This window comes from Neoarius graeffei, chromosome 16 (genome assembly GCF_027579695.1).
Source record: "Neoarius graeffei isolate fNeoGra1 chromosome 16, fNeoGra1.pri, whole genome shotgun sequence".
Taxonomy (NCBI): domain Eukaryota; kingdom Metazoa; phylum Chordata; class Actinopteri; order Siluriformes; family Ariidae; genus Neoarius; species Neoarius graeffei.
In genome coordinates this window covers 54,102,751-54,115,172 of record NC_083584.1, presented here as the reverse complement: position 1 = coordinate 54,115,172, position 12,422 = coordinate 54,102,751, and the positions used below count along the sequence as shown (strand labels likewise).

General features: G+C 37.3%; 1 protein-coding gene across 1 annotated transcript; it reads left to right on the top strand.

The window, feature by feature from the left end:
* Positions 1-453: 453 nt before the first annotated feature.
* On the top strand, positions 454-2,129 carry hoxa4a (homeobox A4a). The gene is made up of 2 exons (XM_060942156.1): positions 454-859; positions 1,345-2,129. The coding sequence occupies exons 1-2, from the start codon at positions 454-456 to the stop codon at positions 1,668-1,670; spliced, it is 732 nt and encodes a 243-aa protein (XP_060798139.1). The 3' UTR covers positions 1,671-2,129.
* The last annotated feature ends 10,293 nt before the right edge of the window (positions 2,130-12,422 follow it).

Sequence of the window (12,422 nt, the reverse complement as noted above, 5' to 3'; positions counted from 1 at the left end):
TGTTATTAAGTGAATGCATTCCGCGTGGACAGAAATCTGATATGCCTTTTATTAATTTCTAAGGAGAAATAAGGGCTGTATACTTAATCTTATTTATTCTCCTGTCCAAGCTATCTTAAATAGTATGTTGCTCTTCTCCGTGTTAGTGTGCATATTTATTTCTCTTAACTCGTAATCATCTCGCTATTTGTTATTAACCTTTTTTTTAGAGTTCATATTTTTAAATTTACTAAGAAATACAGACTCGTGGTCAGTCCGTCAAATTGTCGTTGTGCTCATTCTTAGCCTGCTATTGGTGCTTATTTACCCGGCACCCACAGTCAATTTTGATTGGTCTATTTTTTCACGTGACTAGACAACTTCGTACATTTGACAGAGGGACTAGGTGGGTTTTTGACGAGATCAGGAAAAAGACAGTACGATAAAAATAGAATTGTTGCACTGCGCAAATTAATGACCATGAGTTCATACTTGATCAATTCGAATTACATCGAGCCGTCTTTCCCTCCCTGCGAAGAATACGAAGATAACTACATCTCCGTAGCTTCAGACTACTACGAGCGACCAAAAGAATCAGGCTTCTCCCAACACGAAGGGGCAACATACCCGCGACCAAACTACCAAGACCCGGGCTATGATTATGGTAACGTCTCAAGCAACAGCCTCGTCGATTTCAACGATCGGCTTCACATACAACCTCGGGCTGTTCCACAAAATCACGGGCCCCACCTGGGTACCGAAGGCTGCGCAACGACGACAAGCAAGGATTGTAGCCTCGCCACTGAAGCTCACTGTGACCCCAAGAAGGGAAAGGAGCCGGTAGTGTATCCTTGGATGAAAAAAGTCCACGTTAATTCGAGTAAGTGTATGTCACGGTCAATAAAACACCAATAATGAATTTGAAGGTGTTCGTCGGAACCCATGAAATTAACCTGCTAAATAGCATGTTTGACACTTAGCTCTCTGGGCGATTTAGTACCCCAGACACGTTGTCTCGGTAATTATAGGAGCCCTCGTAAATTTTATTAGGACTATCTGTTTTGGTTCTACTCCACCATCTGCTTCTGTTTCATGCTGTCTCAAAGACGTCCCGTCGTTTATCCGTGGTTTTCCTTAATAATGATCACACCTTTGGGCATGTTGGCTCCCATATAAACAGCCTCACACTAGACATATGAGGGCTGGTTGAAAATGAAGCACGTTATCAGTAAGACGTAATCAAATCTAAGCATATAAGACACATTTATTCTGTTCTTAAAAGATCTAGTGGCTGCTTGGTGTTTATGGTCATTCATGAATACCATGTGATATCCCTCCTTTTTTTTTGTTTATTTGTTTGTTTAGTGACCGCGAACTACGCTGGAGGAGTGCCTAAGAGGTCTCGCACCGCCTACACTCGCCAGCAAGCTCTTGAGCTCGAGAAGGAGTTTCACTTTAACCGGTACCTGACCCGCCGTCGGCGCGTGGAGATAGCGCATACCATGTGTCTGTCAGAGCGACAGGTAAAAATCTGGTTCCAGAACCGCCGCATGAAGTGGAAGAAAGACCACAAACTGCCCAATACGAAGATCCGTTCTAGCAGCTCTTCTTCCTCCAACCACCAAGTGAAAACGGACGCAGGACAGCAGCAACAGACACTACTTCCCACTCCATGTTCATTAAGTCTATAGATGTGGAAGAACATTAGAACTGAGCAAGGAGAGAGAATACAGGGCAGTATTCGGACTAACCTCACAGTGTTACTTTATAATGTTGAAGGAGGGGAGTGCTTCAGTCTGCCTCCCATTCAAATTGATCCATTTGTCACCTCGCTTTACTCGGACGTTTTGAACTGGAGAATCAACCCATCTAACGGGTAGCTCGCTTCTTTTTTTTTCTTTTCTGGCATCATGAAAGAGTTTAACATGGCATCTTTGCTGTCGATATTAGATCATGTCCTCCAGTACGAATAGGAAGCATGAATCTTATATTTGGACCTGAATTATCTTCATGGAGATGGGCTGTGATACGTGTACAAAAAGAAGTAAAGCACAAATGTCGGAATAATCTCATTCTAAGAAGAATTCGTAAACGTAGTCTTTGTTAGTTCCATGTACAGTATATGTGTGTGGTGTGTTTGATGTCATTCAAGCTGTGAATAATCGTGTACTTAGAGTTATTTGTACACCAATGCAATTCTGTAGCATTTGAAGTAACTGTATCACTGGAAATAATAAATGCGTTTATTGTCAGTAATTCGTATATTTAGATTAGATAGACTCAATAATCCAAGGCTGCTAAAAGAACATTTTTGTCTGAAATGCTACATGTGTAAAACCATTATTCGTAACTCTAGAATGCTTTAAAATACAGTTGATCAGAATGCCACATCCAAGCGTCCATTATCTCTTACCAACATGTATTCCACCCACATGAGGCAAAGCTGGTTTAACTATAGCCATAAATCACAGGCAAAGTATACTTCTGCGTCATTATGCTATAGTAAGAAAACAAACAAAAGCAACAAAACCATTGAGCAATAATTTATTGTTAGTACTGTTGACAGAACTCACAAATAACACTTTATTCACTTGCCATTTCAGTTGTATTCTCTACATGCTTTCGTGGAGCTGTACTGAGTTTTATGCTCAATTAAATTCATACTCACATAATTAAGCCTTTATTGAAGCCGGGCTGAGATTTAACCCCTGTACTGATATGAAAATAAAAAAAAATATTGTTTTCAATATAATGTAACCGACTCTGCCGGAGGTATATTTATTCAATGTTGGCAATTTACAAATAAAATGTAATGGGGAAAAAAGCAGCAATATAAAACAATTATGTTAATGTGTATTATATAGGCCCCGGATCCATTTTCTCCAAAACTGAAAAAAGAACCTTTAGAGTTAAAGTAATCCTACCATTACTGGGCTTGGGTGCAAGAAAGCATTGAGGAATCAATTAATTCAGTTAATTTGTCTTCAGTAATTTTTTCCACAGCATTTAAAAGCCATCCTGGTTCTCATAAATAGTAGTACTGGGGGGAACCCTTGGAATATCTGGTGGGTCGGATTTAAGAGAACGTATGGAGTAAAATTTACATAAAGTTTCTCATCAAAACGTGATTTCAAAAACGAGTTTCTAATGACTAGACTGTATGTAGAGTGAGCGCGATGAATTCACGTAGTACTTACGTAAACCAATTATGTGATGAAATCTCGCGAGGATGTTGGCAATGACAGGAACTATAACTATAGGCTAGTATTAAATTATTGCGATTAAAACGTACGTGGTAGAACAGCCCGGGGTGATGTGGCTGTCTCAGGTTCACTCCTCAGTGAGAGAGCAGAGTACGATTTTATTCAGGGTTTTGAATATACCTATATGATCCAATCAACTTGGTTGTAGAAAAACACATTGTGTTAATGTAACTTAATTCAAGCACATGGAACCGATGTACGCGTTTGGATTAAGCGAATTCAGCGGGTTTTTAAGTATAGACAGTGGCTAAAAACTTTAGGTAATAAAGGTTATGTCATTGAAAAACCTTCCAGAAAATACTTCGCAAAAGTATCCCCCTTTTTCTTTCTGGCCTCTGTCGTAACCTGGATTCCTAAAATGAATGGATAACGTTGAAAAATATATTCCTTTTTTATATTAAATGTGATATTTAGCTTAAATAAATATACAAATACACACGTTCCCTTAATGGTACCTCATATAATATTTTAAATTAAATGCATTTGCAGAATTAAGGACTCTAAGCTATTAGGCCTCTTTCCACGCTTGAACAAGGAGGTTATTTTCGTCGCTTATGCGAAGCCAGATAACTGCGCAATCGCCGTCCATCCACTATTAATTATTCTGAATTTGAAAATTACTCTTATGAAAATGTTTATTGTAACAACAGACCTCCAAAGAACCTTTTCATCGCAGCTAGTGACCCAGTGTCAGGCGGAACCTGCCAAATAGTTTTGAGTTCACGCAAAGGACACAGAGTAGCTGTCCAATCATCGAAGTGCAGCACTATGCACGACCCCTGACCTCTGACCTTACTATCTCAAATGCCCTTTCATGCAAGTCTTTTTTTTCTGGGCGCGTGAGGCAGTAGTGAAACTCGAATATAACCTGAATGCGGTAAAGCGGTATAAAAATAGCAGAACAAAACAAAGAAAGAAAAAAGAAAAAAAACCACGTAAATTAGCCCACTGACTAGTCAAATCAAATAGGCTTATAGGCTATATGTTTTCAGTCGAAGAAAATTATAGCCTACAGCAAAGTCTTGCGAATTATTGAAAAGGAAGATATTATAAGCCAGGAACCGGTATGGTAGAAGTAGTACAGTATGTAGGCCATTCCAATGAAGGCCAAAAAAAAAAAAAAACCACGGGTGTGTATTATATCTGTGTTTTTAGTAGGCTATCTGAATACCCTAGAAACAGGAATATTTAGTGAATTGAATAGACCTACGTAAACTAAAAGACTGTCTCAAGACTTTAAGACTTCATTGTTGACAAGTTTCCCGACACTGCAGAGGACAAAATGAGTTTAAATTATGCAATTTTCCAGGAAAAATGACAAGTGGCGTTTCCCCTTCTCATTAATTTCAAGGGAGAATACAGGAATGGCTGGTGTATATAGCCTCAGATTATTGTTTTTGGCTGCAGGAGAGCAACCTGATATGCTGTTGGAGCCTAATGTTTTCATTCAGTGTTTCGTTTCATTCCATGTTTCATTCAGTGTTTTGTACCGATGCTTTTCTGCTCACCACACACTGTAAATGCAAATATTCAAATTAATTAGAAATGATTAGTGAATCAAACTTAGAAATCATCAACCTGTTGTCAACACTAATATTAAATAAATAACTGCTAATTTCAAGTTGGAGAACACGCTTAACTTAGTGTACTCCACTTCAGTTAAATTAGAAAATATAATTTATTGTCCCAGAGTCCTTTGGGCGTTGTGTTTAGACATGCGCAGACCTGCCCCATCTACGCGCGGTCTTTTCAGCACATGCACCAGGATTAACAAAAGTGGAACATGTTTCCAGAGCCTTAAATGATGCGTTGTTTAGCATTTAAAATAAATGTTAATTGCAAAGTAAATCCAATGTGTTCACCATTCATTTTGTTTGGGGGCTCATTACCTTGTATTGTGTGTTTGTTTGTTTTTTTATTAAATTAGCATGTGTCCTATTGTCTTTCGCAAAACTCTTTGGTCAAGAAAATTAAAGTTAAATTGGCCTCAATATGAAGGATGAGTAAAACTAGAGAATTAAGCTTTCACAATTCATGAATATTAAGTTAAATTTATGAAAAAAGATATCTGAAAGCCATTGATTTGAGTACTGTAAACTTAAAATAAATAAGTTAATGTAATCAAAATTATATAAGATGAGTACTGCAAACTCACAATAAATAAGTTAATGTAACCAAACTAATCTAAGTTAATTTGAGTACTGCAAACTCACAAAAAATAAGTTAACCCAATCTAATTTATCTAAATCAACATAAATGACTTTTTTTGAGGCAACGACTTTGCATATTTTTTTTAAGTAAAGTCAACTTATTATATTTTACAGTGCAGCTGTAAAGGGTGATCCTTTGAGTTACTATTCCCTTCGCAGCTCAAACCAATCTATGCATTTTCCTCTGACCTCTCTTATCAACAAGGCGTTGCCACACACAGAACTGTCGCTTTCTTTCTTTCTTTCTTTCTTTCTTTCTTTCTTTCTTTCTTTCTTTCTTTCTTTCTTATTTATTTAGCCAGCTAGCTAGCTAGCTAGCTCCATTCTCTATAAATTCCAGAGACTGTTGATGTGAAAATCCCAGGAGATCAGCTGTTTATGAAAAACTCAAACCAGTCCATCTGGCACCAAGAGATCACAATTTCTTTGTTCTGATGTTTGATGCGAACACTGATTGAATGATTTGGCAACATGAATGTGCACGTGTTCCTAATAAAATGGACGGTGAGTATATGAAACAACTGCATGCTCTTCTCTGCCATGCTGGTCACTTAAGTCCTCCCTCCTACTTAATCCTTAATAATCGCATCATATCAATATTAGATGAAGCTTTAAATATTTAATATTAATTGATATTGGTAGTTTATAACTACATAGTTAATATTAACTTCTTCTTCCTATTATTATTATTATTATTATTATTATTATTATTATTGCCTCAAAATATTCCCCAAAAGTCCAATTACGTCTATTTCTTGCACCAATTTTCTAGCACGGGCAGATGACAAACGCTAAACATTAAGACGTATATGGAAGCTGTGACATGACATAATGACTATATTCACTTTTGAAACAATGGTAGTTCTTTATTACAAAAAAATCATCAGGCAATTAGTACAACTTCTGTGACATTTTGCATTGCAATTCCGAATATTTTTAATTGAGTGACATCTTAATTCTTGTCACGGTATTTACATATCCACGGTTTTAATATTGTCAGAAATGTTGGGGTGAGATGGTGAAAAAGGACACAGAGCGTCCCTGGCTAAAATGAGGCAAGCGTATTGGAAAGAGATAAACAAGTTAATGCAGTCCCATGCTTTTTGTTAAATTAAGGTAATTACGGGAAGCGTTGTTTAAATCTAAACAAAAAGTCGTAAGCACCGCAGGGTTTTCAACAAATCCTAATTAAAGATGTTTTATTTTAACTCTGATATAAAAAAGCAAATTCGACTCCGAAACATTTACATGAAGGCAGGCAATGGAGAAGGATTCGTGTCCGATTGAGTTGATGAATGGTCTTCAAGTCTACCACATCCGCTAGACTCACCATGCAAGTTAAACAATGTGTTGTCGAAAATGAGCACCAAAAGTGCCACATCATATTTCTTAGACTTTACTATGATCGAATATACTCACAATGCAAGCTTATTAAAGTTATGGATATATGTGTATTGTGGTATGAATTTTATGTTCATGTTGAATGAACATATGTATCAGTAGTGATTAACCTGAGCTACTATACACGTTTTCTTGGAAGGTAAAGAGAAAAAAAAGGCCCGTAATCGCCAAGAGAGGGCCACATTTCCCGGATGACTACTGTTTAGTTGCGCAAATGCAGCTGACAGCTACATATGCCATTGTTCAAAGAGCGCACATGATCTTTGTTCTTATATGAAAGAGGATGGGAGGGGAGAAATGCAAAAAAAAAAAGATAGAAGCACTTAGCTCCCGGATAATGGAAAGAAAGTCCAATGTTAAATGATCATCAGCAGCATTCAGGGATTTGTGCAGAAAAGCTCCAGCCTCTTTCTGGAGGGCTTCACATCCATTACTCTACAATCAACAGTCACTCCAAACTTTAAATAAACCTATCCTCACCTCGCGCTAGCGCATGCGCCACCACCGCCACAACCTGGTTATAAAGTCAAAGTTCATCTATTGTGGTAAAAAGACTTCGACTTGACCGTTAAAAGGATGCAAAAATACGAAAGTTTGGAAAAATATCGGCACTCAGTGAATTTTATCGCCTCAGTGATCTGTATGGCAGATTGTCCTCATTGTGTTTCACATATTGAAATAGAGGTTTTAAAGCTGGGTCGTGAATCACGTGATCAGGTACCAAACTATGGATGTGAAATAATGGTAAGAGGTTAGAAAGTGGAGGAGGTGGTGTGCGATCAATCTTTGGTATGGTGCGATCCCACTCCATTCAAAAGAGCTGAGTCGGGCCATTGTGACTATGCTGAAGATAGATAGATAGATAGATAGATAGATAGATAGATAGATAGATAGATAGATAGATAGATAGATAGATAGATAGATAGATAGATAGATAGAATTACATTGCTGGACGAGTGTTTTCTGTCATAAGAGGATCCCTGCGCAAGGAGGATGGATTTTATTTTGAGGTATATTTCCGGTGATTGTTCATTATTCCCATGAGTTATGGCAGCTCTGGGAAAAGGTCAGTGGCAGTATGCTCCCGTTCAATGAACATCAAATATAATATTTAGATAGTTATGTTCACATTACAGTGCATGTATAGTTTTTTTATTTTATTAAAATGATAGCGTAACAACAAATTGTTACGCTATACTTGATGCATGTTATAGATATGTCTATGATTGTTGTCAACAATCATAGACATATCTATAACATGCATCAAGTCCTCTTCAGCATCAACTACTGATCATATTTCTAAGCCAAAAAAACCCCCAAAACCCTCAATCTAGAAATCAGAATTGTTTGCGGTGGTGTTCCAATTAAACTACCAATTGGTCTATTTAAAAATTCTTTGCATGAACAGTAATTTTTGTCTTAAATAGCAGTGCTTCAATGACAAAAAAAATATTGTGAGGAAATATTATGGCTTCCGGTCTGTAAGAAAATGTCGTTTGCATTTCTTCATTATATTTAGATTATCTACCCTAGTTTAAGGTTTTAATTTTAATTTTTAGGTGTAGATTACGTATAAGCTAAATTATTATTGATTCGTTTTAGAGCACACAGCGACGTGGTTATGGTTTACAAACCAATCCAATTTGTAGAATGTGTAAATACGGTGCTTCCCAGAAGAACAAATCTAAAGCCAGAGAATAACACTCAAAGGAGCATCGGCGGGTCGTTTCATGTAGAAGTTCGAAAGGGAGAAGAGGATATGAAGTGAGACGGAGCAGCATCCAGGCGCGCGCAACTGCGCCGAGGTCATGGTATTCGAGCCTTGATTTATGGGCCGGGGCACTGTGTGCAGCTGCTGGTCACGAGCTAATGACTATTCGATCCAAATTCAGAAAGAAAGGAAGGAAAGACGGAAGATAGATAGATAGATAGATAGATAGATAGATAGATAGATAGATAGATAGATAGATAGATAGATAGATAGATAGATAGATAGATAGATAGATATAAACTAATGCTATGAAAATTGAAAATCAACTTGCTATAATGGAATTACTACGTTTTATTGGTATCCTCCATAATTTCTTTACATTGTTGCTACAGACATAGTTTCGATTTTTTATGCATATAGAAAATCCTATGTTTTGAATGATTTCCGGCACTGTTGGACCATATGAACAGGCCACTGTTAATTCAAGTGAACCTTTAAAAGGCAATCATGCACATGCTTCTTCTTCTTCTATTATTATTATTATTATTATTATTATTATTATTATTATTATGTTTAGACTGTATATAATATGGCATGCATACAGTCACCACGTGACATTTTAAATTATGAGCTCATCTTTAAGGCTATTTGCTTATTATGCCATGCTGTGCTAGCGTCTATAATGAAAAAATAAATTACTTTTCATTTCCATTTTCTTTATACAGACTTGAATGAAATAAACCGGAAGACTGTGTTCCTTGTACGTTAAGTGGAAATGAAAATATGTAGGCCTACAACCAATCAAAGTGTCGTTGTGAGCTGATTTTCACTCAATCCTTATATAAAAAAAAAAAGCTATACATGCAGTTATACAAACCCAAACTATGGTTTAGAGGTGCAAGTTGTCATTTTAAAATGATATTAGTTACAAATGAAGAGGGATTTTTGTTTGTTTGTTTGTTGTTGTTTGTTTGTTTGGTTTTGTTTTTTCCCCTAAAATTGATAGACCTATGAAATATAGCTCCACAACTGCTTGCTTAGGCAGACTCACTGGGCTTCTTGACTATTGTGTTAACAATTAGCCAGGCAACCCGAACAATGAATGACTATAAAAACAATGGAGTAAATATTTAACCAAATATTTTTTTTTCCTTCACAAGTGCTGAGTCTATGAAAAAACATGCACATTCGTGGATTTTAGGATCCCACACACCAACCCACGCTGTGCCCTGCTACCGCTCATCTTTATCTGTCCATGTGAAGAATTCAGTATTATTGTTTTTAAAAATGATGTTAACAATTCGTATTTGTTGACACCCTAAACATGGTGTTATTTTATTTATTTTATGCGGAAATCCAGATATTATTATTATTATTATTATTATTATTATTATTATTATTATTAATTCTGCTGTCGCCTCCCCCCCCCCCACACACACACACACACATCGACAGTAACACGCTATCAGGTTTTCAGTCTATTTTATAGAGCAATGTAAAAATAAAGTACAAAATAAAGCTATAGGCCAAATTTTTCCGTTTATTGTGACATCAGTTTGGGGCTATTTCGAAAATGTGCTAATTATATTGTCCGTTTAATGTGTGTGTAAATATTATCTGCTATCTGCGGTTTAAAAAGGGACGTGATATTTATGTAACGTCATGTCATTATTTAATAACTATTTAGTTATTAAGTTAATGTCATTCGTTGCAGATTTTTCTGCATGCGTTGGCATTCTGTTTCTCTCGAGTTTGCTGAGATTTGTGAGTGTGTATCTGTGTACACGCGAGCTGATGCGTCTGTACATGTGCATACTGAAGGACTCAAGTGGCATGTGTATTGCATCGTTTTCAGCAAGCGTTGCGTTGCCATATGGACCTGATATTTTACTGATTGTTGCCCATTTGGACGCGATATATTTTTAAATAACATCTCGTTGCCGTTGTCGTGTGGATGTAGCCTCAGAGAAGCGCAGCCCACTGCCAGCTTTATAGAACAAGGGCACGAGTTTAGCTTGTAGATTCTTCAAGCGCCAGGGCCACGGCGCACCGGACTGTACTCTCACTTTTGCACCGGTCTGTGTGAACCTTAAAAAGAAAAGGAAAAAAACTTTCTTTTTTGTAAAGCACCCTTCAGCTTGAGTCACTCGGCGGTTTGTTTTACTTCCAGAGCTCCTGAAAATGCGCTTTGCTGCTGTTTTTCTGATTGCACTTTTCTCCGGAGCCGCTGAATGAGAGCAGCTTGCGCCGTGCTGTGCGCTGATCGTCACAAGCGAAGGTAAGAAAGCGAGAAGCGGAGTATGTTTAATAGTGGACTTTGTGATTTATGACCGCGCGACTTAAATCTCGGTTCAGGGAGAGTTCACACACACACACACACACACACACACACACACACACACACACACACACACACACACACACAGGATCACTCACAGATAAGCTAGATTCCTCTGATGGGGCAGCAGGGGTCTTCATACTTTGCGGCTCAGACTTCTTACATTTGAGTGTGAAGAAAAACTAAAGAGGGATTTTAATTTCAATTGTTAATCTTTGCCTTGTATTAGATGGGCTTTATTGTCTTTCTTATACACGTAATATTGATGATGATGATGATGATGATGATTAATATTATTATTGTTGTTGTTGTTGTTGTTGCTGTTGTGCAGACTTATTTTCCCTCATTGCTGTAGATTGCAATTTAGGTTTTTAATCTTCATGTATAAGCCTCCAGATATTTTATCACATTCTTGATTAAAAAAATTCCAATAATAATAATAATAATAATAATAATAATAATAATAAACATGTAGTAATTTGAAGCTAATATGGAATATTGTATTAATTGATTTTTTATTTAAGTTCTCATTTCTTGTCCTAAAAAATTATATTCTGTCCAGAAAATATAGGTTGTTATACTCGTCTAATATAATGTTGAATTAAATGTTTGTGAGGCCTATTAGCTTTGTATATAGAGATTGTATTATACTGTTTGGATTATTTACTTATTTATTTCAATTTGTATTACTGGCTTGGCTCTGATTCTAACATACATAAAGCTGCCTGCCATTGGTTGTTGAGGCTCATTGCCTTCCCATTGCGCTCTCTCTCTCTCTCTCTCTCTCTCTCTCTCTCTCTCTCTCTCTCTCTCTCTTCTCTCTCTCACCTGGTAACCCTCATACATCAACCCGGTAGTGTATGTGGCGACAGAAGCCATTATTATGAGCTGCTGAGGAAAGGTTCACGGCGTGGTCATAGAGACGCACGGCCACCGGGTTTTTAGGTTTCCCAAAGGACCTCTATCCATCTTTGTTGGGCGTTTGCGAATGGAGGAGAATGTGGTTGTTATGGTGTCATGGGCAGCTGTGGCGAGCAGCCAATCAGGTAGGGAGAGAGAAAGGAGAAAATTCTTCCGACTGTCAAAGCCAAATCCATAACTGGAATTTCATTGCAGATTGCTGATTATCAAGCACAATATCAAGAAAAGTATAGTAGGAAACAGGGAATGCAAAAGAATGACTGGCCAATTTATGTGTATTCCTTCATTGAAGACCCAGTTCTCTCAGTGTGTATATAGTGCAGTTCCAATGTTTATATATCGTCAATCGTCAGTGTTCACTATTGTTACCCTTGGCCATAAGGTAAGTGGCGAGCCACCCTTCTACATCTCTCTTTGCTGCCAAGCTTTGAAAAGTAAGATGGATAGGACAGATTTCACTCGCCTATCATATTTCCTTCTACTTAAGGTGCACCCCAGGAGCCGATTGGAGGATATCCATGAGAACATTGTGCAAATGTTCTTTGATGATGGTGTCAGGACCCTGTTAGCTCATGAAATAAGTATTGAGAAACGACAAA

What these genes read in the sequence shown, in the direction of transcription:
- hoxa4a (XM_060942156.1), top strand. Translation starts at nt 454, where the DNA reads ATGACCATGAGTTCATACTTGATCAATTCGAATTACATCGAGCCGTCT. An exon ending in AAAAGTCCACGTTAATTCGA is followed by an intron (nt 860 to 1,344) that starts GTAAGTGTATGT and finishes TTGTTTGTTTAG; the next exon opens with TGACCGCGAACTACGCTGGA.